General features: G+C 47.9%; 1 protein-coding gene across 2 annotated transcripts in view; it reads right to left on the reverse strand.

The window, feature by feature from the left end:
• Positions 1-8,828, reverse strand: part of atg16l1 (ATG16 autophagy related 16-like 1 (S. cerevisiae)) — a 43,089-nt gene extending 34,261 nt beyond the window's left edge. Inside the window, exons 1-4 of one of the 2 annotated variants that reach the window (XM_073040770.1) lie at positions 8,711-8,828; positions 7,096-7,287; positions 5,349-5,451; positions 236-309 (exon numbers count right to left, since the gene is read on the reverse strand). In XM_073040770.1, the coding sequence (XP_072896871.1) occupies positions 236-309; positions 5,349-5,402 (128 nt within the window). In that variant the 5' untranslated portion in view covers positions 5,403-5,451; positions 7,096-7,287; positions 8,711-8,828. The remainder of the gene's footprint in view (positions 1-235; positions 310-5,348; positions 5,452-7,095; positions 7,288-8,710) is intronic. The other variant, XM_073040769.1, reaches the window with a different exon arrangement.
• Positions 8,829-19,768: the final 10,940 nt, after the last annotated feature.

Raw genomic sequence — 19,768 nt, forward strand, 5'->3', positions numbered from 1 at the left:
AAGGATAATGACTGGCCCTAACATCTATGGGTTGTTAACTTGATTAATATTCCTGCTCACTAGTTAATTAGCCCTGTTGTAAAATGAGACCAGAACGTTGTAAGATTACATTGGGATGCCTTGCATCTAATACTTAAATGGCATGCTAGCATCTACAATCCAGTATAGGAAAGAAAAACTTCTCGTTTGATAAAGGATGAAAAACATCTCTTAATCATTGTTAAGTGCCACTTACTTTGTTTCATTGGCATGGATCTCTTTGTCCTTTTGCTGAAGTTGGCTATTAAGTTCAATCACATTCTGGGCAAGCTGGAAAAAAAAGTAAGCAGAACATCAATAGTGATCACAATGCCATTAGTTTCTAAGTAAATATGCAAAAAGATAGGTCTGGTCTGCGGGTTGAGATTCCAAATTGGAGTAGGGCCAATTTTGATGGTATCAGAAAGGATCTGGCAAGTGTGGATTGGGACAGGCTGTTTTTGGTAAAAGTGTATTTGCTAAGTGGGAGGTTTTCAAAAGTGAAATTTTGAGAGTATAAAGCTTGTATGTGCCTGTCAGAATAAAAACTTAAAGATAACAAGTGTAGGGAACCTTGGTTCAAGAGGTACGGAAGCCCTGGTTAAGAAACATAAAGGAGCTGGATAGCAGGTACAGACAGGTAGGAACAAATGAGGTGCTTATGGAGTACAAGAAGTGCGAGAGAACACTGAAAAAAAATTGGGGGGGCTGAAAGGAGGCATGAGGTTGCCCTAGCAGACAAGGTGAAGGAGAATCCCAAGAGATTCTACAGATATGTTAAGAGCAAAAGGAATGCAAAGGACAAAATTGGTCCTCTGGAAGATCAGAATGGTGCTCTAAGTGTGCAGCCAAAAGAGATGCGAGGAGATCTTAAATTAACCTTTTGCATCTGTATTTACACAGAGGTGGACACAGTCAATAGAAGTGAGGCAAAGTGGCATCAACTTCATGGACCCTATACAGAGTACAGAGGGTGGTGTTTGTTATCGAGGTAAATTAGGGTGGTCAAATCCCCGGTGCCTAACAAGGTATTCTCTTGGACCCTGTGGGAGGCAACTACAGAAATTGCCAGAGCCCTAGCGGAGATATTTAAGTCATCCTTAGCAATAGGTGAGGTAACAAAGGATTGGAGGGTGGCCAATATTGTTCCACTGTTTAAAAATAAACCAGGAAATTATAGGCTGGTGAGCCTGACATTAGTAATGGGAAAGCTATTGGAAGGTATTCCAAGGGACTGGATATAAGTACTTGGATCAACATGGACTGATTAAGAATAGTCAGCATGGTTTGTGCTTGGAGGGTCATGTCTAACCAATCTTATGGACGTTTTCGAAGAAGTACCAGGGAAGTGGATGAAGGCAAGGCAGTGGACGTTGTCTACATGGACTTTAGCAAGGCATTTGACAAGGTCCTGCATGGAAGGTTGCTCAAGGTCCATTTGCTTAGCATTCAAGATTAGGTAGTAGATTGGATTTGACGTTGACTTTGTGGGAGAAGCCAGAGAGTGGCAATACGTAGTTGCCTCCCTAACTGGAGGCCAGTGAGTAGCGGAGTGTGGCAGGGTCCAGTGAAAGGTCCGTGGCTGTTTGTCATCAGGATGATAATGTGGTTAATGAAGATTAATGGTTAATAATGTTCTTAATGAAGAACAACTGAAACTGTCTCAAACTTTAAAGGTGAGATTGTATATCGCATCTGCATTAAGAAATCCTGATACAGGTAGACTATTTACCCTGTACGTCAACAAGAAACACATAGCAACAGTCTTAATTCAAGAACATGGAAACTGACACTATCCTGTTGGTTATTACTCTGCCTGAGATCTGATTCTGTAAACTGATGACTCCTCAATGATTGAGAGGAATTCAAATGGCTGGATGGGCATTTATTTCTGAAACGAAAGTGCTGGCATCAGAAAGCATGGCTCCTGGTACCCCCATACAGAAGGCAGAACTGAGAGCTTTGACTGAAGCCTATTAGTTGGCAGAAGATCAGCTAATATCTACACTGAGTCCCAATATGCTTTTGGAGACGTTCATGATTTTGAAAACCCATGGAGACAAAAGGGATTCCTTAATGTTGTAGGAACCCCAATCAAAAATGGCCAAGTAGTACAAGAATTAGTATTCTTGTCATACAATTGCTGTCAGAAGTTGCTGTATTAAAATGAAAAAGCCACTCCAAAATGATCACAGTGGAAAGCCTTGGAAATGCATTTGTAGATGAAATTGCAAAAAAAGGCAGCACTGGAAGGAGTAAAAGAAATAAAAGAGCATATAATGTGAGCCCGACAACTGGAATTATGGAAATGAAGTTGAACTCTGTATCACAAACATACAAGATATTAGAGAGATGCAAGCTCAATGCTCTCTACAGGAAAAGTGGTTCTAGATGGAGAATGGTGGACAGTTAAACAGTAATGGAGCATGGAGATACGGCACTAGTCACAGACTAATAGCGCCAACTATGTTGCTTCCTTATCCGACACAGCAGGTACACTCCATAGGGCACACTGGAGTGCAAAAGATGATAGTTAGATCCTTCCAGTGGTGGTGGAATCCAAAATTCTGGGTACAAGCTTGACAAATGTTTAAAAGATGCATGACATTCCAGAAAATGAATCTTGGAACAGCAGAAAAGCTACCACAATTAAGTGCCTTGGCCCCACCTGGCCATTTTCTTTAAATATATCAACATGTGGACTGGATTTCTTTACCAAAAAGTGTCAAGCATTCTCAGTTGTACTAGTAATAGCAGACAAAACTCCACTCTCAGAGCAAAAACTCCAGTCAAGGACTATTCTTCCAGATGGGGATTGCCATGTCACATTGACTCTGAGCAAGGAACACATTTCACTAGTACTTGTCAGGAATCATGGTGACTGATGAACATTGAATGGTCTTGTCATTGCCCACATCACCCACAGTAATCAGGGCAATGAATGAATGGTACCATCAAATTGATGACTAAGTATCATGAAGAAGGTGTACCATGGCCTGCAGCGCTTCCTATCAACTTGTGTGGCATCAGAGCACCCCAAACAAGAAAACTAAACCAAGTCCATTCAAGGTGGTAACAGGATGTGTTCCTGCCAGGAGCCTCAATCTCAGAGAGACTGATATACATATTATGGCAGACAGTTTAGTTAACTATTGCATGAAATTAATCCAAGCTGTCCAGTCTGCTTCTCAACAGGTTTCTGCCGCTGGGAAAAACCCAACAGGACAGACACATCCTGATTCTTGGCGAGTGGGTCCTGATCAAGAAACTGCCTAAGGAACCACTGGGAACTGGATGGGAAGATCCTTACCAGATGTTGTTAATTACCAACTCGGTGGTGAAAGGAGAAGGTAAAAGTAAGTGGACACACACCAGCTAAAGCAGTATCCAAAGAAGACAACAAGCACTTAACAGTGGCATAATCCTATGAATACTTTGAAGAATATATATACACTTTTTATCAATTTCACACCCCAAGTAGTTTTTTGATTATTTATACATAACAAAGACATCACAAGTTTTTCTGCCTCTGAATTTTCAGGTGTAATAATTCCAAATGTGTGATTTAGAATCATCAGTGGGGGTTGGGGAAATTGCTGGATCCAACTGTTTAATTCTTAGAATAACCCAATTGTTATTTTCATTGTAATTTAACAATTATCTGCTTGTATTTTAAGCAGTTCTTATATGCACATAACAGATTAATATGCCCCTATTGCTTATCCAAAGTATAATTCTGGAAAGCTCAGAAGTTTCTTTGTTCTGCATTACTTGAACAAGTGTCTTCTCATTTGTTAACTTTGTACTGCAGTATTGAATAATTGCTTGCTAATTGGTTAATTCTTAACTATAAATTTGAATGGAATTTTCCTTATCTCTATGGGTATATAATAGCTAAATACAGCAGTTCCATCTTAATCTTCTTAGTTCTGTAATTTTATTTTTCTATTACCATTCAACTTTGTTCTATCAACTCATAATAAAGAGATTGTGTAGCAACAAGTTTTGAGCCTCTTTCCTGACTTCTAAAAGAACCTCGGATTAAAATGTCAGAATCCAACAGTATAATTTAATTGGTTTAGTGCTGCTAAGCAGGTTACTGCTACATATTATTCATTTTAACTTTAAATGTATTCGGAACCCTCTTAAGTACACTTGTGTCCCCATAGGGGCACCAATTAATCACATCTACTCTTCAAATAGACAAGGTAAATGCAGACAATTAGAGTGTAAAGTAACAAACAAAAGTACGTAGTGGACTTATTTTCAAACAGTTTGGCACAGACCTCAATATGCACTTTCGTATTACCTAAAACACGACAGGCAAAACAGAGTGCAACCCCCAGCCACACAGTGTGAAAGAGGCAGAATGGATTTCTTGCCTGTGCTCTGTGTTGGGCTGCATGAACTACATCAGATATTGGCCCTGGCAATTTTTTTTGAGGGATGAGGTGGGCAAGGAGAGAGGAAGAAAACAGTGACCATTCTCATTCTGTGATCCTTTCTGGCAAAAAATACGTATGCTAATTCTGAGCAAAGATAGGTTAGAGATCTGATGTGTCTTCATATTTGAATATTTCTATCCACTGGCATTTAAGCTGAAACATTCAATGCCTGAAAGGATCCTTGGGTTCTATGTAGCTAAAACCCCACAGTGGTCAACATCCAAAAAACCTGCAGAAACTGGACATGAATAAGGGGCTATGACCAAAATAACTTCACATACAGTTAGTACATGTATACATGGAGGTTCTCATCCAAAGTACAAGAAATGAGTGCTCCCATGAAGTGTGCAACTCCAGAAACCCCTGATGGCTGCCTCTGGGTGTAACTTTGATTACAACAAGGTGATTCTCTTTTTACTTTCATCTTCCTAATCTGAAACCTTTTCTTCTGAGATCCCAAAGTCAAATGAGTCACTCAACTGAAACAGCAAAGGCACTGGAGCATTCTTCCTATTGGTCAACCAGCTCTGGCAGACGCTAATCAACCACGCAGTTTGCAGTTGCAAATTACCTCTTGGGAATCATACACAATCCCTAATTGCTTGCCAAATGCCAAGCACAGAAAACAGCAGACCAAAATTAATTTATAGCGGAGGAAACTTTACATAGCCCTTACTGGGGGCAGGGAGGGAAGCACTAGTATGAGAATTAAGTGGCTTCCAGGCAGGGCCAAACAGAATAATCCCATAACAGGAACTAACACAAGACCATTGTAGCTAAGCAAGATAACCCACCACAGAATTAAAAGCAGAATTATAGAGGCAATCAGTAATCCACTAAGGTGGAAGAGCTGAGTAGCCTTCTGTTCGATGTGTGCACACATACCTCACCACGCTTCTTGTGGAGCTCTGTGAGCTCTTCCTGATGGCGGATCCGCATCTGGGCAAGTTCATGTGTCGTCTCATTCCGTACGCCATCCGATGCCGGGCTGAGTTATTAGGGAAAACAGCAGGAAATCAACATAGATTTGGGTCAAAAGGACCAAAGCATAATTCTAGCCATGTAAAGCTTAATCTCTCCAACTGAACATCCCGATTTCCTGTTTAATCAGAGCTTCCATGAATGCTTTCTACAATCCCACCATTAATGCACCTCGGCAAGTGGATTTGTAAAGTCAAGGGCAACAAACCAAATGGATCTTTGAACAGAATATTCTTCTTTTTTGGGAAGGGGAAGCAGTGAAGATCTCTTAAGAGCATTATAACCCAATCACAATCATAAGATGCAATTTCCAATGTTGCTAAAGTGATATCAAACAGCAAGAAAGAGCAAATAACTTTTTCAATTGACACCATTTAACCACAGCATCCCAGGAGCATAGTGACCAAGCACAGAACTCCTACTAGCTGAAACCAATTTACCTGAACACTACATGGAACTTAGCAATCTTGTTTTCGAGACTCAACTCCTCAATGCATTTGCCCTAGACCAATCAGAAAGGCACCACAGTTTAAATTTTACCAGAATTACCCTGAAATGACCTACATCATAGCCCAGTTTCTAAGTCTTCCTACAGCTCTGTCAAAGGGCTTTGAGGTCAGGCACATTCATCTCCGAATCAGAAAACAAGATAAATATCCAAATGGTACAGCAACATTATTAACAACAGAAGCAACAATTAAAGATCACTCAGCTTACAATCTGTAATGGCCAAGAGATTGAAAAATAATTTCTGATTTAGGGGCAGGCAAATGACAGGCTAGGGGCAAGAGGATAGATGACTACTCAGATCAGCTCCTGCGTGGTGTCAACAACCTGTCATTTAAACCTTTCATAAAGGGAAAGGCAACTGGAGTAGAAGTGACATTTGGATTTGAACCCATTATGTGGGGTAGCCAAACGTAAGTGGTGGGCCTTAAAATAGTGGAGAGATTAAGAGAACAAATGCCAGTTTGCTAGTATGCAGACAGATGAGGGGACAACCATCAATATGAAATAAAACACAGGTATGAAATGAAATTTGAGTTAAGAAACGTGAAGGCCTCTGTGGGTTTGAAGGTTATACAAGAAAGAAAGATGAAGTGGCTGAGGGATTTAAGCACAAGGAAAAATAATTTTACAAATGAGCTGCTCTCTTTACCAAAATTGGACATCGAGCAGAGAATGAAGGACAAACAGGATCTGGTGTCATTTACAGTAAATGGCATTTTAAGTAACTTCAAGTGGCTACTTCCAGTGGGATAGTACAAAGAGTCATTGCTCTACCGATGTCAAGACCTTGAAGAGTGAGAGAATGATACAGAGAATGTCAGGTCCTAGTTACTTGAGATTAGAAGAGCTGAGCCTATTTTCCCAATGAGTACTGAAGAAAATTTCAGAGAAATTCAGAATTAAGGAAAGCTATTTGTAGTGTAAATTAAAGAATGCTTGAAGACAGGGAGAGATGAGACAAGATTACAGTTCACTTTCTTTTCTCCTGCAAAACGACATGTCATCTGAAAAATAGCTTGAACAACAGAAGCAAATTCATAATTTACACACGATTATACACAATGCAATCTACAGTCCATTGAGGATTATAACTCGAGCAGAAAGTAAAATGGAAGAATGAGGACTTGCACAAGCAGTGTACCTGATGTCAGTCCTGTTGTGAAGATCATACTTCTCACCCTGAAACCTCTCGGCAAGGACGGTTTGTAGGTCGGACTTCTCCAAAAGCTTATTATCTGCAGAGAGGATGTTGAGCGGGGAGTTAGTTGGGAACACAAGAGACTGCAGCTGCTGGAATCCATCTGATGGTGGAAGTCAGTGGGTCAGGCAGCAGCTGTGGGAGGGAAATGCACAATCAACATTTCAAGTTGAGGTCCTTCTTCTGGACTGGAAACACCAACTGTCCATTTCCTCTACAGATCATACATACAACTTCTGCCATCTCCAATGGGATCCTACCACTAATCACTTGCTTCCCTCCCTCCCCCCTCCATTTTCTGAAGGAACTAACTCCATATGCTAGTCCCTTTTCCCCGCCGATCTCCCTTCCGGCAATAATCCCTGCAAGTGTGACAAATGCTACACCTGCCCCTATACCTCCTCTAACGTCACCATTCCCAGCTCCATACAATCCTTCCAGGTAAGGTGAAACTTCACCCACGAGTCTGTCAAGGTTCTACGTCTCCAAGTGCTGCCTCCTCTACATCAATGAAACCCAACGCAGATTTGGGAACTGCTTTGTTCAACAACTTTGCTCAGTCCGCCACAAAGGCAGGAGCTCCAGTGGCTTTGTTTGATCATTATATGCCATATCGTATGCCATGGGTGATCACGGTCTTTCCATGACCATGACTGTTCTTGGCAAATTTTTCTACATAGGTGGTTTGCCATTGCCTTCCTCTGAGCACAGTCTTTACAAGACAGGTGATCTTAGCCATTATCAATACTCTTCAGAGATTGTCCGCCTGGCATCAGCGGTCACATAGCCAGGACTTGTGATTTGCACCAGCTGCCCATACGCCCATCCACCACCTCCTCCCATTACTTCACTGAACCTTGTTCCGGGGCAGGGTAAAGTAGGTGCTATACCTTACCCTAGACCTACAAGCTAGCAGAGAGGAGTACCTTACACCTTGTTTGGTAGAGGCAAGTTTCCATCCCACGCAGTAGCTATTCAATTCGATTTCCCATTTCCATTCCGTTATGTCTGTCCTCCACTACCATGATGCAGCCACATTCCGACTGGAGGAGCAACACCTCATACTCTATCTGGGTAGTCTCCAACTTGATGGCACAAATATCTATTTCTCTAACTTCAAGTTACTTCTCCCCTCTCCCTCCTTTTCCATTCCTCATTCTGATTACCCTTTCAATCCTTCCCGCCTTCTTCAGATCCCCCTCCTCTCTTATCTTCCACTGTCCTCTTCTATTAGCTTCTTTTCAGCTCTTTACCTCTTCCAACTACTTCCCCTCAGCTTCTTACTTCATCCTCTGCCCTCACATGGTTCACCTTTCAATTGCTATCTTAAACCGGTCTTGTTTTGGCTTCAGCCCCTTTTCTTTCCAGTCCTGATGAAGGTTCTCGGCCTGAAACACTGACTGCTCCTTCCCCTTCCATAGATCTGCCTGATTTGCTAGCCCTGCGCTCCGAGTAAGAACGGCGGCCCGGTCCCTGCCGCTGGGCAGTTTGGCGCCGAGGTCCGACTCCCCCACATCCCCTGAGCGGCTTCCGGCCCCGCACCCCCACCCCTACTCACACGCCAGCACCAGTTCCTCGAAGCCCTGTCTCTGCTGCCGATCCCGTAGCCGCAGTTGCTCCCTGATGTGCCGCCGCCAGCGCGCTGCCGTCGCCGCAGCCATCTTGCCGCTGGGTCCTCCGCCACTGTCGGCACAGCCTCCACCCAACAGGCTGCCCCGGGAGCGCCTGAACAGCATCCCTGTCGGTTACCAAGCGCCTCCTGCTCTTGGCTGTCTCAGCGCTTGCACCTCCAACGCCGGGAGTCCGTGAACACGGGATTTCTATTATTATTTCAGGCACTGTGCTGCTGAATGGAAACTTGTGACACACTGGCAGAAAGCAATGCGTGTGATAAAGGCATAGGCCCACTGCCCTGTGTCCACAATACTCGTCACCCTGTGTAAACAGTTCTTAAATAGATGCTTCTAATTAGTTTCATTTTGTTCGTTAGCGCTTTTTTCTTTCATTATGAAATCCAGTCTCACATTGGGCTGAGGGATATGACGAATGTTGCCTGAACTAATTTGGGGCTCGCCCTGGATCCACCTCCACGTTCACCCCATTTAAAACCCCATCCTATTCACTAGCGAAGTAATGTCATGCCGTTGGAATTAGATTGGAGCCCATAACATTATGACTAATAGGTGAGAGTACACTACTAAGCCTAAACATGCAGCAAGTAGTAATCACGAGGAAATCTGCAGATGTTGGAAATTCAAGCAACACACACAAAATGCTGGTGGAACGCCGCAGGGTCCTGACGAAGGGTCTCGGCCCGAAACGTCGACTGTACTTCTTCCTACAGATGCTGCCTGGCCTGCTGCGTTCCAGCAGCATTTTGTGTGTGTTGCAGCAAGTAGTAATGCTTTCTTTTCATCCATAAGATGCAATGGGTAATTTTGTTAAAATACATGGTGGAATTGCGAAAATCAGGAAACTATGAAGATTGACCTGCCGTCTAAGATAAGCTAGAAGATGCATTTTCAGTCATTGAAATATTTAAATATGCATATATCTGAAGTAAGAATAGAAAATACTGGATCACTCAGTGGGCCAGGCACCACCTATGCAAATCGAAACAATTAACATTTCAGATTGAAAATGCTTCACTTTTCCTCTGATGCCACTTGAACCATAGTATTTGCAGGGTCCTGGCCAAAAATACCAGCTGTCCATTTCCCTGAATAGATGCTGCCTGACTTGCTGAGTAAATCCATCCTTTTGTGCGTAGTTCCAGATTCCATCATCTGCAACCTCTTGTGTTTTTTCTGACTATATTTCAAATGCACTAAATAACCTTTACTGTTTAATATATTCCCAAATATAATGGCACCTTTTGGATATACCCCTCACATTCCATTTATTGTAACCTTGATTTATAATGTCAATTCAGTAACTCATAACCAAATGTTACTGGGTCTGTTCAATTCTTGTCCTTGGCCTGACACTGCCATCAGATCAGCATCTTGTGTTTCATACATCGGATTATTTCTATACTTAGCACTAATCCTGATCAGATATTTATCCAGCTTTTCAAAGTCTGTGATTCAGCAAACCAATTAATTGCTTTTTTTTCCAGACAAGTATATGGCAGAAGCCTCATAATTCTGAAAGGAACAAGTTCCTTTGTGGAGCTTGATGTCTGTTAATTTTTATACACCTTCCTTCTAATTCTTTTGTCTTGATCCCCATTTTAAATACTTGCAATTACAACATTTATTTGTAGATTTAGATCAGGTCTGCAACACAATAACATCTCAACATGTACAAAACGCTGGAGGAACTCAGCAGGTTGGGCAGCAGCCGTGGAAACCGAGCAGTCCTGATGAAGGGTCTTGGCCTGAAATGTTGACTGCTCGTTTTCACGGATGCTGCCCGATCTGCTGAGTTCCTCCAGCATTTTGTACATGTTGATTTGACCACAGCATCTGCAGGGTACTTTTTGTTTACAATAACATCTCATTTGGTGTAGATGCTCAAAAAAGGCTCCTTTTTCCACATCTTTGTCTATCATTTCTTCTTCCTTATTTGTCTGGTGTTTGCTTAAACACATCTAGGCTAGTCACCACAACTTGGTAGTAACTGCTGTCTACTGTTCAATTCAGGGGAGAGAAGTTCCTATTCAATTTCTACTAATTTGTGGAGACACAAGAGATTGCGAATGCAAAAAGAAAAAGCAGAGTGTTGGAGAACTCAGCAGGCAGGGCGCATTCGTGGAGGAAAATAGGTAGTTGATATTTCAAGTCTAGACCCTGCATTAGTACTCAGGAATACACAGAATTTCCGTGAGACCCTCTCTCACTACTCCCACTCTGTGGTTTCTACAGATTTCCTGCTCTTTGATCTCATTCTTACTAAGATTCACTGCTACAACCACATGTCTTTCCTCAGTACTTGTCTTTGCTGAAATGTCGTCTCACGTGGCTCCCAGTTCAGCCCCAGCCAGGATCTGAGGTACGTGCAGTCAGTTTACCACTCTTCTTCCAACAATCCTCCCTCCACTCTCCCTCTCGGGTGTTGGTACCTTCTGGACCTTTCTCTCTGCTACAGCTCCAGGTCTCACTTTCCCAAATAAGATGCTGGCCATGTGTCCTCTCACTCAAAGCTCCTCCTGTGTTCTCGGCTCTCAGTGGTGCAGCCCCTCAGCAGTTCTGACTGCGGCTGGCCTAAATAATGAAGATGCCACATGTCGATTCTCAGAGAGAGAGAGAGCTTTGCACAGGTAAGGGAGAAGAGTTTTAAAAAAGGAGCATTTTGTGAGGCTCAGTGCATTAGTGGTGGACCAGTCGATTCGTAGAGAGAGGGAGAGAGCTTTGCACAGGTTGGAGAGGAAAGAGCATTTCACAGGGCTCAATGCATTGGCAGCAGACCAATCAATTTGCCATTCATTATCAAGGGCAAATAAAAGTAAAGCAGGGTCAAAGCGAGCGGCCATTGTGTGAGTGGACTGATGTAGGAGTGGGAACTTGAGCCTTTGGCGGGGAGGCACAGGTAAGTAGCAGGTAAAGTTTTTGTAGTAAAAAGTCACTAAATTGCAACTAATTAATTAAAGTAGGGATGATGCAGGATCAGGTGATGTCCTGTAGCTGCATGATGTGGGAGCTGGTGGATCCCATTGTGGTTCCTGGTGACCACATCTGCAGCAAGTGTTGGCTCTCGAGGATCTCAGGCTCAAAGTTGATGACCTGAAATCTGAGCTTCAAACACTGCGGCACATCAGAGAGAGGGACAGTTACCTGGATTCCCTGTTTCAGGGGTTGGTCACATCCATTAGATTAGCTCCCTGAAGTTCGGTCCAGGTAGTAGAATCCAAGTGACAGTGCTGGAGGAGCCTCAGCCCTCGAGCTTGTTCAACAGGGCTGAGATTCTTGCTCCCTGTACGTATAAGAGTGAGAGCTGTCGGAAGGATGAGCAACTTAACTGTGACACCGTAGTTTAGGGAGCCATTCAAGAGTGGGGAGAGAGGAGATATGTAGTGGTAATTGGGGAGAGTACAGACAGGGGAATAGACAGAGTTCACTGATGCGAGGATAGAGCGTCCCGAAGGCTGTGTTGCCTGCCTGGTGCCCGGGTTTGAGACATCTTATCTCACCTGCCCAGGAATTTGCGGTGGGAGGGGCAAGATCCAGTTGATGTGGTCCATGTGGGTACCAATAACATAAGTAGAATGGGGAAAGAGGTTCTGCTGAGGGAATTTGAGCAGCTAGGGACTAAATTAAAAAGCAGAACCAAAAAGAAAGTAATCTCTGGATTACTACCTGAGCCACATGCAAATTGGCATAGTGTCAAGATGATGCACCATCAATAACTCACTCTGAGACGTAGGAAGCGAGGTATCGGCTTTTATTGACTGGAAGAATGAACAACACTACATCCTGGGGAATGAGGCTGGGCAACAGTCCTCAGTCGCCTTTATACAGGGGTCTGTGGGAGGGCCACAGGAGCAGCCCGGACAGGTATATGTAGTTCACCACATTCACCCCCCCTTTGTTTTAAAAGAGTCCCCAGGTGGCGAAGTTTCTTACAAGTATATTTACAGGTTAAGCCTATCAGGTGGTCGAATCTTTCGCTGCGATCTATGTAGCTCCGGCTGCAATTGCACAGGTGCCGGAGGTGGTGATTGCACCGGAGACGGAGATTGTGCTGGTTCTGGCCCAACTGGAGGTGTCAGGGATCGCTCACGTGTGTGCGAGGCCCCCGGAATAGACGCGTACGAGATGCCCGGTACATGAGCGTCGTGAGGAGTCTGGGTGTGGCACGGTGTGCGCAGTGTCACCTCGGGTACAGGGTTCATAGTTACCGTGGAGTGTACGGGGTAGTGGTCTGCTGCTCCGGCGGGCACCAGGTCGCGAACAGAGACCGTGTTCTCCCGCCCATCAGGCAAGACCACGTAGGCTTACTGGGGGTTAGCATGCAGGAGGTGAACCCTCTCGACCAGCGGGGAGTATTTATTGCTCCCCACATGTTTACATAGCAGCACTGGCCCTGGGGATGTCAGCCAAGCTGGTAGGGTGGTCCCAGTGACAGACTTCCTGGGAAAAGAGAATAGGCATTTGTGAGGGGTGGCATTGGTGGACGTACACAACAGGGAGCGGATAGAGTGGAGTGCCTCAGGGAGGACCTCCTGCCATCGGGAGACCGGCAACCCTTTTTCCCGCAGCTGGAGAAGGTCGCTTCGCGTGCTGGACAACGGTTTCGAGGATGTTTCAGGAGCCCACAAAAGTAACAAAGTTTTCCGTCTGACGAGTTCGGGGAGTTCGTGGAACCACAACTGGCAGCGGCATTGGCAAATTCGCTCGCGGGAACCGGTGGTGGCGGGGCCGGAGACGTCCACGGACCCGGCGGGGAATCGCACGGCTGGACAGCGTCGGCGTAGAGCAGAGCAGCCTCCAGCGTATCAGCCGTCTCGATCGCTGAGAGTAAGGTCAGATCAGCTTTTTCCAGCAGCCGCTGGCGCACATACACTGACCTGATTCCGGTCACAAAGGCGTCTCGGACCAAGAGTTCCGCATGCTGTTCCGCTGTGAGTGTTTTGCAGTCACAAGTCCGCACGAGTGTCTGTAGAGCTCGGAGAAATTCAGCGGTCGACTCCGTAGGCCACTGTTTGCGCGTGGCCAAGCGATGTCTGGCGTAGACGGTGTTCACCGGCCGCAGGTACTGTCTTTTGAGGGCGTCAAGCGCCCCTTCGTAGGTCGAGAGGTCCCTGATGAATGAATAAACTTTTGGGGCGACTCTCGAGAGGAGAATTCTGTGCCTAACAGCAGGGTCAGTTGCACGAACCTCCTCCAAGTATGATTGGAAGCATGCAAGCCAGAGTTCAAAGGCAAGAGCTGCTTCAGGGTCTTGGGGGTCCAAATCCAACTGTTCCAGGCGTAAAACGGTTTCCATGCTTTAACTTCCAGTCAATAAAATTGATGCACCATCAATAACTCATTCTGAGACGTAAGAAGCGAGGTATCGGCTTTTATTGACTGGAAGAATGAACAACACTACATCCTGGAGAATGAGGCTGGGCAACAGGCCTCAGTCGCCTTTATACAGGGGTCTGTGGGAGCAGTCAGCAGGGGTCTGTGGGAGGAGCCACAGGAGCAGTCAGCAGGGGTCTGTGGGAGGAGTCAGCAGGGTCTGTGGGAGGAGCCACAGGAGCAGTCAGCAGGGTCAGTGGAAGGAGCCACAGGAGCAGTCAGCAGGGGTCTGTGGGAGCAGTCAGCAGGGTCTGTGGGAGGAGTCACAGGAGCAGTCAGCAGGGGTCTGTGGGAGGAGTCAGCAGGGGTCTGTGGGAGGAGTCAGCAGGGTCTGTGGGAGGAGCCACAGGAGCAGTCAGCAGGGTCTGTGGGAGGAGCCACAGGAGCAGTCAGCAGGGGTCTGTGGAAGGAGCCACAGGAGCAGTCAGCAGGGGGTCTGTGGGAGGAGCCACAGGAGCAGTCAGCAGGGGTCTGTGGGAGGAGCCACAGGAGCAGTCAGCAGGGGTCTGTGGGAGGAGCCACAGGAGCAGTCAGACAGGGGTCTGTGGGAGGAGTCAGCAGGGGTCAGTGGGAGGAGCCACAGGAGCAGTCAGCAGGGGTCTGTGGGAGGAGCCACAGGAGCAGTCAGCAGGGGCCTGTGGGAGGAGTCAGCAGGGGTCTGTGGGAGGAGTCAGCAGGGTCTGTGGGAGGAGCCACAGGAGCAGTCAGCAGGGTCTGTGGGAGGAGCCACAGGAGCAGTCAGCAGGGGTCTGTGGAAGGAGCCACAGGAGCAGTCAGCAGGGGGTCTGTGGGAGGAGCCACAGGAGCAGTCAGCAGGGGTCTGTGGGAGGAGCCACAGGAGCAGTCAGCAGGGGTCTGTGGGAGGAGCCACAGGAGCAGTCAGACAGGGGTCTGTGGGAGGAGTCAGCAGGGGTCAGTGGGAGGAGCCACAGGAGCAGTCAGCAGGGGTCTGTGGGAGGAGCCACAGGAGCAGTCAGCAGGGTCTGTGGGAGGAGCCACAGGAGCAGTCAGCAGGGGTCTGTGGGAGGAGCCACAGGAGGAGTCAGCAGGGGTCAGTGGGAGGAGCCACAGGAGCAGTCAGCAGGGGTCAGTGGGAGGAGCCACAGGAGCAGTCAGCAGGGGTCTGTGGGAGGAGCCACAGGAGCAGTCAGCAGGTGTCTGTGGGAGGAGTCAGCAGGGGTCAGTGGGAGGAGCCACAGGAGCAGTCAGCAGGGGTCTGTGGGAGGAGCCACAGGAGGAGTCAGCAGGGGTCAGTGGGAGGAGCCACAGGAGCAGTCAGCAGGGTCTGTGGGAGGAGCCACAGGAGCAGTCAGCAGGGTCTGTGGGAGGAGCCACAGGAGCAGTCAGCAGGGTCTGTGGGAGGAGCCACAGGAGCAGTCAGCAGGGTCTGTGGGAGGAGCCACAGGAGCAGTCAGCAGGGGTCTGTGGGAGGAGCCACAGGAGCAGTCAGCAGGGGTCTGTGGGAGGAGCCACAGGAGCAGTCAGCAGGGTCTGTGGGAGGAGCCACAGGAGCAGTCAGTGGGGGTCTGTGGGAGGAGCCACAGGAGCAGTCAGCAGGGGGTCTGTGGGAGGAGTCAGCAGGGGTCTGTGGGAGGAGCCACAGGAGCAGTCAGCAGGTGTCTGTGGGAGGAGTCAGCAGGGGTCAGTGGGAGGAGCCACAGGAGCAGTCAGCAGGGGTCTGTGGGAGGAGCCACAGGAGCAGTCAGCAGGGTCTGTGGGAGGAGCCACAGGAGCAGTCAGCAGGGGTCAGTGGGAGGAGCCACAGGAGCAGTCAGCAGGGGTCTGTGGGAGGAGCCACAGGAGCAGTCAGCAGGGGTCTGTGGGAGGAGCCACAGGAGCAGTCAGCAGGGAGTCAGTGGGAGGAGCCACAGGAGCAGTCAGCAGGGGTCTGTGGGAGGAGCCACAGGAGCAGTCAGCAGGGTCTGTGGGAGGAGCCACAGGAGCAGTCAGCAGGGTCTGTGGGAGGAGCCACAGGAGCAGTCAGCAGGGGTCTGTGGGAGGAGCCACAGGAGCAGTCAGCAGGGGTCTGTGGGAGGAGCCACAGGAGCAGTCAGCAGGGTCTGTGGGAGGAGCCACAGGAGCAGTCAGTGGGGGTCTGTGGGAGGAGCCACAGGAGCAGTCAGCAGGGGGTCTGTGGGAGGAGTCAGCAGGGGTCTGTGGGAGGAGCCACAGGAGCAGTCAGCAGGTGTCTGTGGGAGGAGTCAGCAGGGGTCAGTGGGAGGAGCCACAGGAGCAGTCAGCAGGGGTCTGTGGGAGGAGCCACAGGAGCAGTCAGCAGGGTCTGTGGGAGGAGCCACAGGAGCAGTCAGCAGGGGTCAGTGGGAGGAGCCACAGGAGCAGTCAGCAGGGGTCTGTGGGAGGAGCCACAGGAGCAGTCAGCAGGGGTCTGTGGGAGGAGCCACAGGAGCAGTCAGCAGGGAGTCAGTGGGAGGAGCCACAGGAGCAGTCAGCAGGGGTCTGTGGGAGGAGTCACAGGAGCAGTCAGCAGGGTCTGTGGGAGGAGCCACAGGAGCAGTCAGCAGGGTCTGTGGGAGGAGCCACAGGAGCAGTCAGCAGGGTCTGTGGGAGGAGCCACAGGAGCAGTCAGCAGGGGTCTGTGGGAGGAGCCACAGGAGCAGTCAGCAGGGGTCTGTGGGAGGAGCCACAGGAGCAGTCAGCAGGGGTCTGTGGGAGGAGCCACAGGAGCAGTCAGCAGGGAGTCAGTGGGAGGAGCCACAGGAGCAGTCAGCAGGGGTCTGTGGGAGGAGCCACAGGAGCAGTCAGCAGGGAGTCAGTGGGAGGAGCCACAGGAGCAGTCAGCAGGGGTCTGTGGGAGGAGCCACAGGAGCAGTCAGCAGGGGTCTGTGGGAGGAGTCAGCAGGGGTCTGTGGGAGGAGCCACAGGAGCAGTCAGCAGGGGTCTGTGGGAGGAGCCACAGGAGCAGTCAGCAGGGGTCTGTGGGAGGAGCCACAGGAGCAGTCCAGACAGGGGTCTGTGGGAGGAGCCACAGGAGCAGTGGGTCTGTGGGAGGAGCCACATGAGCAGTCAGCAGGGTCTGTGGGAGGAGCCACAGGAGCAGTCAGCAGGGGTCTGTGGGAGGAGTCAGCAGGGGTCAGTGGGAGGAGCCACAGGAGCAGTCAGCAGGGGTCTGTGGGAGGAGTCAGCAGGGGTCTGTGGGAGGAGCCACAGGAGCAGTCAGCAGGGGTCTGTGGGAGGAGTCAGCAGGGGTCTGTGGGAGGAGCCACAGGAGCAGTCAGCAGGGGTCTGTGGGAGGAGTCAGCAGGGGTCTGTGGGAGGAGCCACAGGAGCAGTCAGCAGGGTCTGTGGGAGGAGCCACAGGAGCAGTCAGCAGGGGCCTGTGGGAGGAGCCACAGGAGCAGTCAGCAGGGGTCTGTGGGAGGAGTCACAGGAGCAGTCAGCAGGGTCTGTGGGAGGAGCCACAGGAGCAGTCAGCAGGGTCTGTGGGAGGAGTCAGCAGGGGGTCTGTGGGAGGAGTCAGCAGGGGTCTGTGGGAGGAGTCAGCAGGGGTCTGTGGGAGGAGTCACAGGAGCAGTCAGCAGGGTCTGTGGGAGGAGTCAGCAGGGGTCTGTGGGAGGAGTCACAGGAGCAGTCAGCAGGGTCTGTGGGAGGAGCCACAGGAGCAGTCAGCAGGGTCTGTGGGAGGAGTCAGCAGGGGTCTGTGGGAGGAGCCACAGGAGCAGTCAGCAGGGGTCTGTGGGAGGAGCCACAGGAGCAGTCAGCAGGAGTCTGTGGGAGGAGTCAGCAGGAGCAGTCCAGACAGGTATATGTAGTTCACCACACAAGAAGAGTTAAATTTGTGGCTCAAGGACTGGTGTGGGAGAAGTGGGTTTGAATTAATCAGAAATTGGCACTAGTATTGGGGAAGGAGGGAGCTGTACCTATGGGACAGGCTCCACCTGAACCGTGATGGGACCTGGATCCTAGCGAATTGCATAACTAGGACTGTGAATAGGGCTTTAAACTAAATAGTAAGGGAGTGGGTGGGTTCAACAGATTGGAGAACTATGGATAAAGTAAAAAAGAAAAGTGTGGATAAAGATAAAGAAAAAACAAAAGATACAAAAGAGAAAAGTTAGAGTGGAGTAAAGAAAATTCAAGTGCAAAAGGGGAAAAGATTACTAGATTTTAAAAGCACAATGAGTGTAAGAGCACTTTATTTGAATTCCCGTAGTATTTGAAATAAGGTCAGTGAACTTGTGGCACAAATCAGTACAAAGGGATATGATTTAGTGGCCATTACAGAGATGTGTTTGCAGGGTGGAGAGAATTGGAAATTAATTATTCAAGGATATCAGGTAATACGGAAGGATAGGCAGGAAGGTAAAGGAGGTGAGAGTCAATATAAGATCTAAGGAGCAGAATGTTGAATCTTGGGTAGAGATTAGGAATAGTAAAGGGAAAAAAAAATCACTGGTGGGAGTTGTCTATCGGCCACCAAATAATAACGTTACAGTGGCACAGGCAATAAACAGAAATATTTGAGGCATGTAAGAATAGAACAGCAGTTATCATGGGGGACTTTAACTTGCTCATAGATTGAGTGAATCAAGTTGGTTGAAGCAATCTTGAGGAGGACTTAATGGAATATATCCATGATTGCTTTCCAGAACAGCATGTTACTGAACTTACAAGGGAACATGCTATCTTAGATCTGGTCCTGTGCAATGAGACAGGTAAAATTAGTGATCTTGTAGTTAGGGATCCTCTTGGAAGGAGTGATCACAGTATGATCGAGTTTCTCAAACAAGTGGAGGGTGCAATAGTTTGACTGAAAACCAATGTATTGTGCCTAAACGATGGAGACTGCAATGGGATGAGGGAGGATTTGGCTAGTGTAGACTGGGAACACAGGCTAGATGGTGGGACAGTTGAGGAACAGTGGAAGACTTTCAGAGATTTTTCACAGTGCTCAACAAAAGTATATTCCAGTTAAAAGCAAGGGCAGTAAGGGTGGGGAGAGCCAGCCTTGGATAACTAACATAATAAAAGAAGGCATCAAACTAAAAGCTCGTGTGTACAAAGCCGCCAAGTGTAGTGGGAAACTGGAAGATTGGGAAAACTTTAAAAGGCAACAAAGAATCACTAAGTGAGCAATAAAGAAAGATCGATTATGAAAATAAATTATCACAAAATATAAAAATGTATAGTAAAAGTTTTCATAATTATGTAAAACAGTAAAGGGTGGCTAAAGTGAACATAGGTCATTTGGAGGACAAGAAAGGGAAATTGGTATTGGGTAACGAGGAAATGGCAGAGGCTTTGAATGACTAATTTTTGTTGGTTTTCACAGTGTCTTCACATCTAACATGCCAAGGAGAGATGTTATGGATGCGGTGGGAGGTGAAGACCTCAATACAATAGCTGTCACTAAAGAGGTAGTGATGAGCAAACTCGTGGGCCTAAAGATAGGTAAGTTCGCTGGTCCTGGTGGAGTGCATCCCAGGGTACTGAAAGGACTTGGGAGTGCTCGTACATGAATCAAAAGCTTGGTTTGCAGGTGCAGCAGGTTATCAAGATGGCAAATGGGATGTTGTCTTTCATTGCTAGAGAAGGACTGAATTTAAGAGCAGGGAAGTTACGTTGCAACTGTACAGGGTACGGGTGAGGCTGCA

The sequence above is a fragment of the Hemitrygon akajei genome, chromosome 3 (genome assembly GCF_048418815.1).
Source record: "Hemitrygon akajei chromosome 3, sHemAka1.3, whole genome shotgun sequence".
In the NCBI taxonomy this organism is placed as follows: domain Eukaryota; kingdom Metazoa; phylum Chordata; class Chondrichthyes; order Myliobatiformes; family Dasyatidae; genus Hemitrygon; species Hemitrygon akajei.